The 17,831-nt window shown below is 38.8% G+C and overlaps 1 protein-coding gene across 1 annotated transcript in view; it reads left to right on the top strand.

The window, feature by feature from the left end:
- The window catches only part of TRAPPC10 (trafficking protein particle complex subunit 10), a 41,283-nt gene extending 24,868 nt beyond the window's left edge, over positions 1–16,415 (top strand). Inside the window, exons 13-23 of the mRNA XM_050332612.1 lie at positions 667–779; positions 1,834–2,348; positions 6,036–6,177; positions 7,450–7,608; positions 8,339–8,568; positions 9,552–9,652; positions 10,015–10,141; positions 11,130–11,300; positions 12,696–12,873; positions 13,267–13,461; positions 14,316–16,415. Of these exons, the coding sequence (XP_050188569.1) occupies positions 667–779; positions 1,834–2,348; positions 6,036–6,177; positions 7,450–7,608; positions 8,339–8,568; positions 9,552–9,652; positions 10,015–10,141; positions 11,130–11,300; positions 12,696–12,873; positions 13,267–13,461; positions 14,316–14,554 (2,170 nt within the window). The 3' untranslated portion in view covers positions 14,555–16,415. The remainder of the gene's footprint in view (positions 1–666; positions 780–1,833; positions 2,349–6,035; positions 6,178–7,449; positions 7,609–8,338; positions 8,569–9,551; positions 9,653–10,014; positions 10,142–11,129; positions 11,301–12,695; positions 12,874–13,266; positions 13,462–14,315) is intronic.
- Positions 16,416–17,831: the final 1,416 nt, after the last annotated feature.

The following is a 17,831-nucleotide window of genomic DNA, read 5'->3' as shown; positions in this document are numbered from 1 at the left end:
GGGTTTGTTCTTTTGTGCTGTTTGTTTGTTTGGGTGTTTTTAGAACTAGACAGACATTATACATATCAGCCTCCTTTGCAAATTTTCACATCACTTCTAAATGCTCTTATATTTTTCTGCTTCAGTACAAATGTTCATAAGGAATCAGAGCTAGTAATATTGCATTCTTAGTTAAATATTTAAGTGATAATTTGTATCCCCAGCACTTAAAATTTTAAAGAATGTCTTATGATTTAGGTATGGTAAGTGATGCTATAACAGCTGGCAGATTCTCAGCCAAGTAAACTGGAATAAAATTGAATACTGAGGTTATTTGGTGCTAAGTGTTGGGCAGTGTAATGCACGACACTGGGTCTTTAACTTGCATGCAGCATTTATAACAGTCAAATAATGAATTTTCTATGCTCACTAATCATTTTAGATGGGAGAAGATTGCACAGGTTAATAATGGATCATATTTTTAGTAGGTCTGCAAAAGTAATACTGAGATTCTGCAGTACTCTCTGACGATAGTAAATCTTCCATTGATTCTCTCCTCCTGGAAGAGTTTGGTGATGATAACAGCAGGGCTTGTCTTTAAAGATTAGAAAAGCAGTACTTGTTTTGTTTTCAGTCAAAGTTCTAATTGTTGTAGGTTTTTGCCTCATGTTTCCTTAACTTTGTAAGTTATCTTCAAACAAGCAGCCTTTTAGCTGGTGATAATCACTTAACAGAAGATGAACGCAAAAGCTTTTGCCAAGAAATACTAGATTTTGCCAATCAGCAAGTAGAGAACCAAGGTAAGTCTGGTTCTTAAATACTTAAAACTTAAGCTGCTCTGATCTGATTGTTCCCTGAAAGTAGATTGGGAAGCTTTTTCTGACTGGGTTCATTACCTTGTGTATAACTTCTGAACCAGCATGGTTCTTTACATGTCATCTCCAAAACATTTACAAAACTCCAATAATTAAGAGTAGTTAAGATGAAACAGTAATTAACACTTCATCCTGAGTACTACAAAGTCTTTGTTTTCCTTCAGTTATGTGTTTCTGATTTGACAGCTCTTAATTTATTGTGTGTTGGGTTATTTCAATTCCTAACTTGCATTTCTCCCTCCTTGTTGGCATGCAGGTGGCAGCTCTGTGGTGATACCTCTCGGATTTTGATATTAGATCTGTACCCACCCACTTGCAGCTTATTATTTTGTCCATCTTCTCTTTATTTTCATGCTGCTTCAGTAATATCTTGATGTCAGATATTAATCATAATTCGAATTAATACAGAATTCTTCCTTGATATATAAAAACTGTTCATTTTTATGCAGACATTTCTTCTTGATGAATGGATGTGCCACAAGTAATATCTTCTTTTAGATTTGCTTCTTAATAAAGGTTTGGTACTGCCTTAGTGTTGTTTTTGGAATGTAGAAAAGAGAATGAAAACTCCCTTATGTGGTAAAGCTGCTGGCTTAAGGCACCAACCTGATTAATAGTTTCTTAAACTTATACTTGGTCTTGATTTTTATACTCTGGAAAGTTTGTCACTTTATGCTACCATGTTCATCTGGAACACTTTCTGTAGTGGTGAAATGTTCAACTTCTGCTTGGACAATCTCTCTTAATTTAGTTCTTTTTAAGAGCTGAAAGTGTAGTGTAAGTAACTCTTAGAAAACAAATCTCAGCATCTTTAAGTCTCACGCAAGATAAAAAATATTGAAGTATTGATTTGTTGTGAAATGGTTCATTGTGAAACGTTGATCCACTTAATTCTAGGTGTTAAAATTTTTATGAGAGAAGATTTGCTGAACTCCAGCAGCACTGTAGAATAATGACATGCCTGTTTTTGTCATTCCAGGTCAGAAGGTTATATTGCCTATGCACTCCTTCGCACAACTGAAAACTCTACACTTCGACCCTCCAAATGCTGTTGTCCATGTGGGTGGAAAGTTGTCCATTGAGTTGACTTTGCTGAGCCAGATGCCCATCCCTGTCCAGGTGGATCAGATTGCCATCCACGTTCACTTCAGCATTGAAAAAAACAGCTACAGGAAAACAGCTGAGTGGCTCACGAAGCACAAAACTTCCAACGGTGTTATCAGCTTTCCAAATGAAATTGCAGGCCTTCCTTTGTCAAGAAACAACTTGCCAGCGCTGGAGCTTTATGAAATGTATGAAAGGAGTCCCTCAGACAACTCTTTGAACACGGCAGGAATTATCTGCAAAAACGTGCACATGCTCCTGCGAAGGCAAGAGAGCAGCAGCTCGCTGGACATGCCCTCAGGGCTGACTTTGGAAGATGGGGCTCACGTGTTGAAATGCAGCAACTTAATACTGCAACCAGGGGACAATAAAATAACATTCAATATTCAGGTATGCTTTTATAGTTTGGTGAATGCAGCACTCGTGAAAGAAGAGCTAAAAATGCTGGCTGAGGAATAGCTTAGTGCTGGCAGGTGGTACCTGTGTTGCTTCCTGTTACACTTGGATGATCCACTCCCCTTATGGCTTTCCTTTTGTTGTTCTACACCTTCATTCCACAGAACCCCTTGAAAGGATGCTGCTGTGTTTATTTTAAGATTTACAGGTGACTCTTCTGTTTGAAATAATTTGAGTCAGCCTTCCAAAACTTAAACATCTTGATTATTGCTGCCAGAAGTTAAACTGATGAATTCTTGTCTGCCTGCGCTGTGGAGCTCATTCAGAGTAACATCTAAAAATGTTGATGGAAGTCCTTTTTCTAGCCTTTTAATAAGTGGTTGTGTGGTTAAATTTGGTTGATAGCCTGTTTTTCACTGCAGAGGCTGGCAGAATGCTTTTTCTCTTGATGGATGTGGTAAACTTGCCTGCAAGAAACGTGACAAAGCTAAGCTCAGCTACAAATGTTTGAATTTAGATGTTAGAATTAAAATTTCCCCCATTAGTCATCTTACTCACATAGGAAAGGAGAAGACAAGAACATACGGATTCTCTGCTATAGGAATACTAAATTTGCATGAACAAATGTGAAAATAGAGTGTCACCACTCTAAATGCCACCCTCAGAAATTGGACTACAGTCCTACTTCTGCCATGTAGTGTTGGATATGAAACTTCCTCCATTCCCAACTTACACATTGACTCTGAGTCAGCTTAATACTTGGAGTAATCCTTGTTTCCTCCCATTCTTCCCCCAGTGAGCTAAGTACTCCAAGTAATTGCTGAAATATTTAAGGACAGTGGTGCTTATCACTTCTGTTCACATTGCATTACTACTACGTGCACAGTAAATTGGAAATTGGCAGGCCCTGAGCACCAATCAGGTTGTGGTGGTGGGTTGGTTTGTTTTCTTGGTTTTGTGGTTTTGTTTTTTGTTTTTTTTTTTTCTTTAACTGCCCCTTGTTCTGTGGCCTTGCACTTTGTGGTTTGTTTGCTCGTTTTAATGAAATGGGAAAGGCATTTACATGCTGACTTAGTCCTAGGAAGTGAGATGCCAGGTATTTTCAAAGGTGAGACTTCACCATTCATTGGGCATTCCAGGAGTAGAGGCTTCTGGCCCCAGTTATCATCTTGTTCTGTTCTTTGGTTTTCTTTTCCTGTTCTTTTCCTGCCCCCTTCTGTAACCCTCCATAGGGACATATTTTGTAGAGTTCAATGCTACAGTAATGAACATCAGTTTAGGGAAAATTTGACTGAGAAAACATTGAGAAATTCAGTGCAGCATCTGAGTGATTAACAAGAGATGGGCCAGTGAGGAAAGTGACGGGTTTTCCATAGCTGTTTCTTTTTCTGAGCATTATCAAACCTCTATATTGGGTTGGGTACGGATGCTGTGAAGAGAGAAAGTGTTTTGCAGTCACATATGGTACATATGCCTGCTGGCTCTGGCATTTTCTAATTGGTTTAAATTAACTGTGGTCCCATTTTTGTCCTTTTATAAACAAATTTTGAAGGAAGAGTCTACACATTTACTCCTGATGCCTAAAAATTGATAACTAGACAGAGCTGGACAGGGGATTTCTTCAGCATTTTTAGTATATTTAGGTGCTCTACACCTGAGATTTTAACTTATCTTTTTTTTAAAATTATTATTAAATTTTAAATTTTAAAAAAATTTCTATCTTGTCATGGAACTTTGTTTAGAGTGAAGCTTTCTACAGGCTCACATACTCTGCCTTTCCACTCCCCAGCGCTGGGGCAGAAAGCAGTAGCAGATATCTCAAGGTGGAAGTCGGGCTCAAGTCCCTTGTGATACAATGTGGAATGGCAGTAATGTCACTTGAACTTCCTGGTGACCTAAACTTTTTAGGTTTCTCAGCCTTTGGAAGGACTGGGACAAGTTAATGGGATTTGGACGTATCAGAGGCCTCGGCAGCTGGAAATATAGTGTTCTGTAAAATGAATTAACATGTATGTAGAACAGGATTTCAGATGAAGGAACATTACTAGAAGAAAGCAGGCTTAGTAGGATCTGAAACAACAGCAGAAGAGATATGGATGAGAAGCTAGACAGAGCTCTGCTTTAAATTTGTCTGGCTCTGCCATGCATCTGGTGGCTACTGGAAGATGGACAGCCTCACACTTAGAACTCCCCTATTTTCCCAGCTTTCCTTTCAAGAAAAGAGCTTTGCACAAGAAGACTGCTCAGTGTGAATCCTGCAACACAGTTATTTAAAGCACGACTTACCTGTCCTTAAAGGGAAAATCCCAAGCACGTTACAATTTCAACAGTGCATTACTAGATAACATGATTAAAAACCTTCTCTAGATCTGAGCTGCGGTATTCACAAAATATTTACTGCAAGTCCATCATCATTGTAGTAATACACTGTGTCACTTCTACTGGATCACATAGCTGGCCAGAGGATAGAAACTGCTGACAGCTTGTTTTCTAAATTTTCTTACAGTAATGCTTAACTGCACTACTTCTGCAGAAACAGGAATGACTGTGCTTCTGTGATGCAGAGGGACTTTGATTCTTTCTGTAGACCTTAGACTGATGATCAGCAATTTATGCTGATAGCAATCTTCCCAGTATTTTTTTTCCCAAGCTTTAAAAGAGATCAGAAAGCATTGTCTAAATTCTCTAGACCGATATTCCCACCCCATGTTAAGATTTAAAGTATTTATATATCTTATGAAAGACCTCACTCGTGATTTTCTAAAGTATTCAAGGGCCAAAATGTAGCGACTTTAATGTCAAAATGCATAATACTGAATTTCAGTCAGGATTTTCTATGTAAGTAACTGTGTGAGGTTTGAATGTTAAGTTGTTACAGCTTTTCTCTTTAACTTCTAGACTTATTCTTTAGATTTAATTATACCCAGCATTGGTATTTACATATTGCACTTGGTAAAGTGGCCCGTGAATAAAGAAAATGCTTCCCATTCCCCAGCAGTAGTAGCTAAGAGCAAATAGAATCAAGAAAAAATGTACTGGCAGGTGTTACAGATGTGCTTTTTATATTATAAAAAGACATCCTGAATCCCATTATTCAGGGTAAGGGAAGAATTTTTATTTAAATATGTATGTACTACTTTTTGGGAACTTCCACTCAGGGGAATATATGAAATCAATAGCTTGAGCTGAAAGGTGTACCTTATATAAGAACTGTAGGATTTTATGATTCTTTTTTATGAATTAGCCACATAAACACAGGTATCATTGAACTGCTTCATAATATGATTTTTTTTTCATGTATGTTGCACCTGGGGAAGAGAGGAGGGGGAACCAACCAAGAAACAAGACAAATTGAAACCCAAAATGACAAATTGCAACCCAAAATAGCAAATTGACAGTAGAGCTTCTATGTTAGTTATTCTTATTATCAGTACTTTTTAGTTACGTTGTTTTTTCTTGAATTAGCCAGCACTTTTGAGCTTATATCTTAATGGGGCAAAAGGTGCTCCTTTGTGAAAAGCTTGTCCTTTGCTCAGAAAACACATCAGCCATTTTAATTTACAAATTCAAAGTACCTGGTAAAAAGGATCTGTTCCTTAGTAGAAGCTTTGTTCTAGAAGTATTTCCTGAACTGAAAAATAAAATAAAAAAAAAAATCCACTGCAATGTTTTCTTCCAAAGGCCAAAGAACCTGGGACATACACGCTCAGGCAGCTGTGCACTTCAGTGGGAAAAGTACAGTTTGTGCTCCTGCATATTTACCCGATCGTGCAGTACGACGTGTATTCTCAGGAGCCCCAGCTGAAAGTGGAGCCCATGACTGGTAGGTACAGCTGCTGTGCTGCAGTTGTTTTTGATGATTCCTGTTGCCCTCCTGTGGGACTAGAGAAAGTGTTTTCTGGCCCGAGTGTTACTCAGATTTTTCCTTACTCTTAGGTTTGAGTGTGAAATGTATGCTTGCTTTTCAAATCGTCCCTTAGTCGTGTCCTGTCAATAATGGCTGGTTTTCAACAGCTCCTTCCAGTGCTGGGCTCTGGACACGCAGTGTCACTTGTGAACGTAAATTTGAACATGTTGTGGCACTTAAATATCAGGTGTGATTTGAACTGCCACACTGGTTAGAAGTGAATATTTAAATTTTTAGTTGACTGAGCTCCTTATTTGGTTGGTTTGTGATCCCAGAGTCAACTAGGTTGGAAAAGACCACTGAGATGATAACCCAACTTATGACTGAACACCACCTTGTCAACCAGACCACGGCACTAAAGTGCCACATCCAGTCTTTCCTTAAACACCTCCAGGGATGGTACCACCTCCCTGGGCAGCCCATTCCAATGTCTAATCACCCTTTCTGTGAAGAAATTCCTCCTAACACAATTCTGCAGTCCCTTTGGTATTTACAAGAACTGGGATTCTCTACTAGAGATGATAATAAAAACTTATTAGAAATGAACACTAAATTCATCCATTGCTTTCAGGCACAGCTGAACATTACTTGCTGTAGAGATTATCAAAGTTTGTAAATGGAAGTTAATAGTGATTGTGTTTTCAGGCTATTAAGCGTGGCAGCTGAGGAGTTAATATGCATTTTGTGCTGTCATTCCAGTTAAAGGGTTTGCAGCGTGTGGGTGATGGAAGGACATTTGGGCATTAATCAAATCATCCACCCCTGTGAAACTGATAGTTGTGATCCTGTGTGCATTCTGGCATTCTTGTTAGGTTGATTATGTAAACACAACATGTGAACATGACTGGCATCACAGGTGCAAAAAAATACAAAGCTGTCTACAACCTGGAGAGCTTAAAATGTTTAGTGAATTCTTGGGGGTTATGGTATTTCACTGAATTCTGTGCTGCCAGAGCCACACAGGATGTGAGCCAGCTCTTCTAAGCCATCCAAGATCCAGTGGGTTTGGTCACTCAGGTTTAACCACTGGCTTCCCCACGAGAGGTGTCTGAGCTGGGTTTAACGTGTTGTGTAACACCAAAACCCCTCAGTTATCCTGATGTGTGACGAATGGTCTGCTCATGAGCCTTAGCACTGCCTTGTAACAATCTACTGGAATCTGCTAACAGTTTCTGCTTTCTCCTCCAGACAGCCTTTTGGCTGGCATTCCCCAGAAGGTGAAGTTCACAGTGACCACTGGTCACTACACCATGAAGAGCGGGGACACTTTGCAGCTCAGCAACGCGGACGCCATGCCCATCCTGTACCACCCCGAGAGCAAGGCGGTGATCTATTCCAACACCAGGGGTAAGCAAGGAAGGAAAAAATCAACAACCTTTAAAAGCCTGAAAATCCTGAAGTAAAACCTGTGCTTACAGTATTAAGAACACTGGCACTGTCTTTTTCAATAGTCATTATTAAGGGCAATTTTAGGGACCTGCAGCTGAGCACTTCGGCGCAGGAAAGGTCTCAAGTTTTCACCCTCAAAGTAGTAGCATGAACTTTTCAGCAAACATAGCTGGACAATTTTACTTTCATGGATGAAATGCAGGAGGCATTGTGAAACTGCTGCTGCTGACCAAAAATGCTGATGCCTGTGTGTGTTCAATAATTTGCAAATTTGCTTCAAGTGACATTATGAAACAAAGCAAGTGCAGGACTTTGTAAAAACTTCAATAAACGTCATATGATGGGATAAAGTAGCTCTTTAGCTGGTTTGAAGTTTGTTATCAAATTGTCCTCTTAGTTCTTTCTTGAACATTGTAAGGGACTATTACATGGAACTTGGTTACTTTTTGGCTGTTTAAAAAGGATAGAGTGTTTGTTACTCCTGGGAAGTTGTGAATAGCAGTTAGATTTAAGATGTGCAGATTACAGATATAAAGATATAGATATCATTTGGAGAGGTTGCTGTGGAGCTTTACAACATGGTTGCTCACTGCTGTCTTTTGCAAAGGTGGGGGCCTTGCTAGGAAGTGGCCATGGCACCACATATATTTCTATTATTTCTGTTTTCTCCCACCCTACACAACTACAGAAAAGATCTCAGAATCATCACTAAGGATTCAGTCTTCTGAGAAGATCACGAGCATCAGTTTGCCAGTGGCTCCTGCGTATCATGTGATTGAATTTGAACTAGAAGTCATGTATTTGCCATCAGCCACGGAACCTGCAGTGGAGAAAGAAAATACTGTAAATAAAGAAAATCACAGAAAAAACAAAGAGAAGCAGAAACAAGACAACTGCATGGCTACTGTTGACCAAAAAGTAAGATGTAGTTTAACATTTTTATTTTGAAATTTATTTGGTCACACTTCACAAAACAGAAGTGGTGGTGACGGGAAACTGCTTGTATGGAACTTATTTTCCCTTAAAAGATTTACATGCAAAAAATCATAGCAGATGTTATAAATATAAAGAAATTGTAAACATAAGCAGAAAGATACACTAGGTTTAATATATTGCCAACTGAACACTGTAGTGTCACATTATTAGTTGGAGGTAATTTTTCCCCTTAATTTTTATTATGAAAGGTGAATAAAATAAGTAGTATGGAAATAAACTGTTCAACTGGCAGCAAAATGATCTTGAAACCATCACCTTTCACAGTGTTACTCCCTGTTAAAATTGTCCATCTTTGTGTGTGAGGAGCTGGGTAGAAAGGAATAGCTACAGATCAGCATTGCTAAAATGTGATGTGAGAAAAGTTTGGGTTTATTTCAGCATATAAAATATGTTGTTAAATGTATATGCTTTACAGTTGGAAGAATGGCAGCATTCACTTCAGGAGAGGTTCTTCAGTCAAATGTGCTGCTTCAAATTAAAAGACATATACATCAAATATTTAAAAAATATTTTAAAATAAAAGCAATTTATTTGACACTGACCTTTACCAGGTTATTGTGTCAAGATGCTGGTGGTACTGTTCGTGTCCTTTTACCTCTTCGTTCTTCTATTCCCCCTTCCTTTATTTTCAGTCTTCAGAACTGGGTATGTAGGTTCTGTAGGAAAAGCTGCTTTGATATTTCAGATCCCACTCACAGGCAAACAAAAACCTTATATTTTGTCAGATTAGTTTTTAACATACTTATTTCTTTGTTTGTTTGTTTTTTTCTTCTTCCCATTCTGGATGCATTAGATGTAGACACTTTGTGAGAAAAGTTTTGCTTAGAAAGGAGAAGAAAAGCAAAATCTTTATGCCAAATACCATTATGGATAAGAACTTTGTTCCCTTTTTTATTTTCCTTTAGGTGACCATTGATTGTCCTTGGTCGATTTACTCCACTATTATTGCATTAACGTTCTGCATCCCTTTTAATGCCAAGCATTCCTTATTGTCAGCTGGCAAACGGTAATGTACTCATTAAGTATTTATTGTTTCTTTCTTCTTGTAAAATACAGAGCTGGAGTTTCCTAAGTAATATTTATAGCAGCCTTTTTTAAAAATATATGTATAAGTTGAGCTTTTATTGTCTTCCCACTGGAAGCATGTGCATTTCCTCTGGTGTTCTTTCATGACAGTAAAACAAATCTGTGGTTTCAGCTATTTTGGAAATAAGGCCACAAGATGAACCAAGCTAGCCTGTTTCTGTGTAGTTATTTGTTTCTGTTTAATGTGAAAAAGAGGGTGTTTTACAGCCTTGTTTTATGGACGTGGACTCTTTCAATGTAACGGTTCAGCTTTCATTGAACAAACTGTGTCACGTTTTTCAGGAAATATGTGCAAGTCTGTGTTCAGAATTTGTCAGAACTCTGTTTCCAGCTTTCAGACTACAGCCTAAAAAATTCTGCTGACTGTACAGATTTGCAGCTGGTGCCTCTCAACCCTGCATCTCAACAGGTAAAATTCACATGGTGGTTTATGAGCTCATTGGCAGGACAGGTAGATGAAAGTTCCTGTTAGTGAAATGGTTAGCACCACTTCTGCACGTAGATTTTGTAGTAATAAAGACTGATAGCTGAGTTAGGTCAGACCTTTGTAGTTCTCTGAGTTAAATTGATTCTTAAGGATGCTTTGGACAGCACTGACACCTGTAGATCTCAGAATAATTCTAAAACTTGCAAAGATTATTAGGCAAGTTTTCAAACTTGTCCGTTTGTCTCATGCAAAGCACTATATACCTGCTTGAACAACAGCCATACAAATGTAATATCACTGTTAGCATTTAATGTATTCATCTTATGGCTGCAGTTTGTCATTAGGTTTTAGGAAAAAAAATCAGGTAGGCACAGTTTTTTAGTTAAATACAGCTGTAAACTAGTTCAGTTGCAGAACAGTTCCTTGTCATAGAATCACGGAATGGTTTGGGTTGGAAGGGACCTTTAAAGATCATCTTGTTCCAACCCCCTGCCATGGGCAGGGACACTTCACACTAGATCAGGTTGCTCAGAGCCCCATCCAGTTTGGCCTTGAACACTTCCAGGGATGGGGCATCCACAGCTTCCTTGGACAACCTTGAAGTTTCTTGCAACCTTGTCTGAATATATTAAATTGGCCATTCTTAGTGCCTAGGAAAAGTAGATGAGGACATATAAATAAATTTATTAAATTTGACTTTTGATTGTAATCTTTTCCAGGCATGTTTGAATGTGAAGTGTTCCCTTTTGAAACACTTGATTCTGACAGTGAAATCCCTCTTTTTAAACAGATGTGCATTGTGAAAAAAAAAAATCACTGCTAGTTATTTTGGTTGCGTATTTCCCTAATGATTTACTTAATTTATTTTTATAAACTGTATTAATGCCAGAACAGACAAACATATGTATGTGCATTTCCACTTGTTTTTCAGAGGAAGGAAGGAGCTAACACTCTAAACGTTTTCTTTCAGGTCGTATTCAGTAAGCAATCAATATTCTTTGTATGGGAATTGAAGTGGACAAAAGAGCTTCCTCTCTCCTTGCAGTGCCTGTTTTCAGTCAGCTTTTGTCCAGCTACCTCTGAAGAACAGTCTCTTACCCTGAAGCCGTTCACTTACGAGTTCCAAGTGGAAAATTTTTTTGTAAGTATGGCACATCTTAACTGAAAAGGGTTTCCTAATATACGGAAAGGGAAAGTCAACAAATATATTAGGAAGGTTCTGTTTACATCATGAGATTAATACTTAATTAGAATCAATGGAAAACCAGTTTGTGAATGATACAACTGCAGCCTGGTATGATATGGTGGAATCATGTCCTTGCCACAGGAATGTGGTGGGGGCCATAACACCTTGATCTTGTTTAATTTTTTTCGTGTTTTCGTCTTCTTGGATTTGTGCCATGGAGACTCTCTGTAGGTTACTGAGCTGCTTTTTCCCTGCTGTCTTGAGACTGTGCTCTCCAAAGCAAATTGCAACTTCCAAAAAAATCTGTGCTATTGAAAGCATCTGAGTTGTTTTTTGTAGTGCTTGAGATGAGCTCCTCTAATGAAATATTTAGGGTTTTCTAGGCCATTATCTTAAATGTTTCTCCTTTCCCCTTATGCACAAACTTTTTATTCCTTTGATCAGCTAGGAAGCTTATAGGCTAGATAGAATTCCATTAATAGGAGCTTATATCAACATTATTTAATCTCATCTCTAAATTCAGTGTTACCCTTTGTGATGACTGGGCAAAAAATTAGCATCATGAGAAAACTCTCACTGGGTTAAATCCTTTTGTCTGTCTTCAGTGTTGCTGCATTTCCTACCTGTTTATTTCAAACTGGCAATGGAGCAATATTTTAGGTGTCTGTTTACCTGCTGGCATGTAACAAGCATTTGCTGGCACCTGTATCAGCACCTTTCTGGAGATTTTAAAGAGAACTAGCTGTGTTAAACAGTGGGGGTCTTGGCAGAAATTTAATTTTGTAGGAATCGAAAATTAGCTCTTTGATGTGGGCACTGCTACTTGGGGCCTATGAGGGTAAGAGGGGTGAAGTAGTTCTCCTGTATTACTTGGAATTACTCCTCCTGTAAAGGGAGGTGCTAAGAAACTAATAAAAAAAATTTTAAATAATAAGATTAATGTAAGGTCAATGTAGGAACATTGAAAGGCTGAGTTAAAGCACAATAGTGAAGGAAAAAATGGAAGTATGCTCAACTGCTGGTATCAAAAATAGATTGAATCAAATTTGGTTTGATTACCTGATCTAGTGTGAGGTGTCCCTGCCCATGGCAGGAGGTTGGAACTACATGGTCTTAAAGGTCCTTTCCAACCCAAACCGTTCTAGGATTCCATGTTCTATGATTTTTGTAAACTGAGCAAGATAATGAAGTGAACGTTACTTATAACTGATTCTTGCATTAAAGAGATCTAAGAGGATGTGGCAGTTAAATGTAAAGTTGAGCTTGTACCGTATCAGTTGTCCAGTTCAACTTAAACACAAGTAAAACACCCCTTTTTTCTTGACAACAGCACTGTTTTCTTCCTGACAGACACTGTATCATGTGAAAAGTGAGATTTTCCCACCATTGGGGGCAGAGTACTGTAAAACAGGCTCCCTCTGCTCTTTAGAGGTGTCAATCACCAGACTTGTTGACCTCTCAGAGGTTGACAGAGATGAAGCATTAACGGAATCAGATGGATATTGCACAACAAAACTTATGTATGAAGGTAAGACTATTTTTCTTGAAAATTCCCCAGTACTCTTTTCTTGACAATGGCACCTGCCAGACTTTATATGGCACTTATCTTGTATTGTGGGTATGGCTGCTCAGCAAAGCAGTTTGCATTTTGCTAGACTGAGAATATTTTATTTTTTTCTCTTTAATCTGTCCTCCAGTGGAATATAAATGCTCTTCAGAAGGGATGAATACTTGCTTGGGCCCCAACTATAGTCCCTTTTGTGTAGAGCTGTTTTCTTACCTTGCACAGCTCTTCCCACATAAAAGCTGGTGGGCTTTTAGATGTTGCTAAAGTGCTGATTTTGAAAAAAAACCAAACTATTCTGAGGGTTCTCCATTTTTCAGAAAAGATTTTTATAGTCTTTGCTCTTTATTCTCGCAGTTGTTGACAACAGTAGTAACTGGGCAGTCTGTGGAAAAAGTTCTGGAGTGATATCTATGCCTGTAGCACCTCGAGCAACTCACAAAGTCCACATGGAAGTGATGCCGCTGTTTGCTGGAAATCTGCCTTTCCCTGATGTCAGATTGTTTAAATACCTCCCTCACCATTCTGCTCACTCCATGCAACTTGATGCTGGTAAGGCTCTCTTGGCTGTGTGGCTACTTACAGAAATTATTCTGCTTCTCCTGTGTTCTTGTGTAAAGAGAAAAGCAAGGCAAGAAGCATATTGGCCAGCTATTCATAGGAGTCTGTGTTACTGACCTTCACTAACACTTCTCATTTGAAAAAAACTTATAAAATGTTGCTCTAATGGAACTTTGAATTTGGGTTGCCACCTCAGTCTGTGAGGAGGAATAATAAATGCATTGTTTTCTTAAATTTCCTTATAAGATTAGTTTGAAAAGTAGTTGTCACTGTCATGGAAATTGTCTCTTCTTGGATTTATAATCAAGTGAAAACTATTTGATAGTCCTCTAATCCTGCAGTTTCATTTTCTGTAAATTGGACATCCAGTGTGTCTTCATTAGCTTTGAAATTTTTCCCCAGTTTTTTTAAGGGATTAAGCGCAAAACAAAAGAACTGCTGAAAAATTGTGGCGTGTAGACCAGATTAGATGGAGAGTTTAAATTACCACAGCCATCCAGAGTATTTATCTCTACTGTGAAGTAGTTCCCAGAGCTTAGTGAGAATTCACTTGTGCAAGCAGCATGTGTCAGCTGAGCTCCAGTTCCTGCCAGTGTGCACCCTTCTGGCCTGGGACAAATGTGAGGTAACGCTACTGAAATTTTCACTATAAACCAGTACAATTCACTGTTACATCTGGTGCTGGCCACAAGTGTGCACAGACTGTTACCTCAGCAGAGATGCTCAGCAACTGAGCGGGTGGTAAACTTGACTGTGTGTCTGAGCTCTGAAATTATCCTTTAAGCTGTTTAATCTGTCTGTAGAATAAACCTGTGGGTTTTTTTCTTTTTTTTTGTTTTAAACAGATAGCTGGATTGAAAACGATAACCTGTCTGTGGACAAGAACGTGGATGATCAGGCTGACAGCAGCAGCATCAGGAGCAGAGGCAGCCTGCATTCCACAGCCAGCGGGGAGCACAAGGGCTTGCCGATGCCCCGGCTCCAATCCTTCTCTCCGGGTCAGGTCTTCAACAGCAGCACGGGAATGCAAATCCTCGTCATTCCCAGCAAGGACGACCACGTTCTGGAAGTCAACGTCACGTGACGACTCGGTGTGGGAAGGGAGGAACAGAGAAACCCATTTAGAAACTGGATATGAAAGCACTTTAAAGGATAAATGACCTGCTTTAGTCTTCGTTGTAACATTAACTCTAAGGAGACCTATGGCACTCGGCGTGTACTGGCCATGGAAGCACCAGACAATTGTATCAATTTAAATGTACAGTGAAGCTTGTGTCAGCTAGTTTATATTGCCACTTTAGTATGTTTTGTGTAAGCTATTGGGTTTTCTCCCTTCAGTCACATCCTGCATCAAAACACAGGGCAACAAAAGCAAAAAAAATCCAAGTATTTGGACCACTTCTTTTTTTTTTTTTTTTTGTCAGGCAGCTGAGAGATTTGTTTCATGCTTCCTACATACTTTAGAATGTAGAGTTGGATGATATAATTATCCAAATCTTGAATTTTTATGTAATAATTTACGGGCTTTTCCACACATGTGCCAGAAACATAACAGAACATCCAGCAGCACATTCACCGGTGTGACAGTTGCTTTTCTGGTTTGGTTTCATTTTGTTGGTTTGTTTTATCATTGTTAATTCCTGCCATTGCAATTTTGTATTAAACTTCCATCATTTCCATACTTAGATGCATGGAAGAGCTACTGCTATAAACAATCTTAACTGAACAAAATTCCTTAATTTTCTGAGGCTTTCTCCTTCACAGAGTAGACACTGTGATGTCACATATTATATGATTTTTTTTTTTGGGGTGGGGGCTGGGTCATCCTCTTGCATATTTCTTACCAAAGAAAGATATTGATAGAATTTAATAATAAATTATTTGGCTTATTGAGTTCCCAGATTAATTTCTTTTATTACCATTTCCAAGTGGCTTCGTTTGCTGCCCCAATTTTTAAATTGGGGCAAAAATTTCAGTATGATGTGATACTTGAACAGTCAACCTTTCATCATAAAGGCTTAGTGTAATTATTACTGATTAGAGGCCAGACTTCTGCATTCATGATGAAAGAAGGAGGTTGGTTTGATATAGGAAAGCTTGCAGATGTAGAATAATCGTGAAGCAAAGTTAAAACATGTAACTTAAAGAATTTCATTATTTATATCTGAAATGTAAATACAAAAAATGTAAAAAAAAAAAAAAGTGTAATTTTTGTGAATGTTGCAAATCCACCTGTGACTGGAAAAATTACAACTTCTGATGTCCTGCTTCTGATACTGAAACTTGTGCATTTAATGTGAGAATGACCTTTTCTACTTGCAGATCTATAATGGTGCGTTGTCAACAGACTCCACAGAGGAAACTGTCCCATGTCAAATACTTGACAGTAAAACTAAAGTGAGGAGCTGCTTGTTAGACAAATTCATCGTTATTATTTTTTTTTCTTAAACTCAGCTTCTGCTAAATTATAAAGGGGAAATAAAAAACAAACCCTCTTTCCAAAAAGAACAGCAATTAAGTTGAAGAAATGAATAGGCACCCTGCACTGGGCTAAACAATTTTTTTTTTAATTATTATTTTTTTATTTAAAAAAAAAAGAAGTCTAAATAGATGTATAAAGTAGACCTGCTAGCTGAAAATGTTCTTATTATGCATCTTCTTTCTGTGAAGGAATGCCCTTTCTCTGTGGAAATCATACCATTTTATTCTGGATAAAACCCAAAGCATCATTTAGTGTGAATGACTGCTGGGATTCTTTGACTGGAAAAGGTAACAAGTTAGTGACTTTGACACTGCAGGTATTATTAATTCCATTTTCATGGTTTGCTATTAAATCATTTTTCACATTGTTCTGTAATATACTGTTAGATTAAACACATTGTACTAAGATTGTTTAATGAAATTGTAAGCGTTACAGTTCTAAATATACATGTTTTAAAAAGAAATCAACTCCTCTGCTGCTCTGACTTCTATTCTGTTGGAAGGAGCGATTGTTTCACCAATTTTAGCCAAAGCTACCATTGCCTGCAAAAATCAGATTCATTACCCTGTGTGCAACAAGCCAACAATTACACCCTGGAGAGAGACATTGATTATTTATTTATTTCAGAGGTTGCACAAGCCTGGGTGCTCTGTGGTGCTCCACAAATCAAGCACATCCCTCTGGACTTCCTGCACCATTATTTATACACAGAAATTCAGTGTCAGTAACCCTCTATTACAAATGGTTAGTACTTTCCATACAGGTTATGTGCTCCCAGCTAACTTCTATACATGCTCAGGGGAAGGGTCTTCACCTGGGCAGGGTCTTGTTACCCTGTAGGTGTGATTTTTAGTACTATAATGAAGATAGTTCAGCTATAGGATATAGGAACCTTGAGTCCTTTGCCAGGTTGGCAACATATACATAGACATGCATCAGCATTTTGATTTACTGCATCCTTAAAGCTTGTTAGCTCCAGGCTGTCTGTGTGTCTGCCCTGCTGCACAAGCAGAACACACAGACAGGCTCATCCCAGCTGGAAGTGATTATCCTGCTCCTGCTTCACTCCCTGGATCCTGTCCCATCTGGGAGCCATGGGCCTGGCTGTAGAAGTATGGAGTTAATGGATTGTTACGCCTCAAACACAGATGACCATTCAAACAGGCAAGTTAGAACAGGATGTGGGGCTGTAGGAAGGTAGAGCAGCACCTTTCCAGTGCCAGTTTTCCTGTTCACATCCATGGTGACCACACAACATGCAGTGCAGGTGCAGAACTGGGGTCAAGGAGTGGGCAAAACCAAGAGACGGGGATCGAGACCACCAAGGATCCCAAAGCACCTCCTGACACTTTTCGGGATCTTTCCATCAGAAGAAGGTGCATGCCTCAGGGTTGCTCAGACATGAACATTTCCCTTCCTGGGGAGGGACCTAGGTGTTCAAATGCTAACTTGAATGTATATATAAACCAAGGAACTTCTTGTTCTGTGGGCCCCCACCCCCAAAGGATCAAGACTGTGACAATCGCTCTGACCAAGGGATGTTGAAATTACAACAATCACATCTCCTCGCTGGATCCATGGGTGGTAATATCTTCTCACTATCTGCTTTTAACCTTTCCATCTCTCTCTTTCTTTTCCTCATATATTTTTTTGTGGTATTTTTATATTATTTTACAGAAAATGACCATACTGTGCACACGTCTGCTCTCCGCTGCAATTAATTTAGTTAACAGAATCACAGAATTGTTGGAAGGGTTGTGTGGAGATCATTCAGTCCAACTCCCCTGCCAAGGCAAGGCCACCTGGAGCAGGTGACACAGGAACTCATCCATGTGGGTTTGGAATGTCTCCAGAGAGGGAGAACCCATGCCTACCCTGG

This window comes from Myiozetetes cayanensis, unplaced genomic scaffold, assembly GCF_022539395.1.
Source record: "Myiozetetes cayanensis isolate MyiCay16 unplaced genomic scaffold, myiCay2020 scf5-8, whole genome shotgun sequence".
NCBI classification, from domain to species: domain Eukaryota; kingdom Metazoa; phylum Chordata; class Aves; order Passeriformes; family Tyrannidae; genus Myiozetetes; species Myiozetetes cayanensis.
This window is presented reverse-complemented; position numbering and strand designations above follow the sequence as displayed.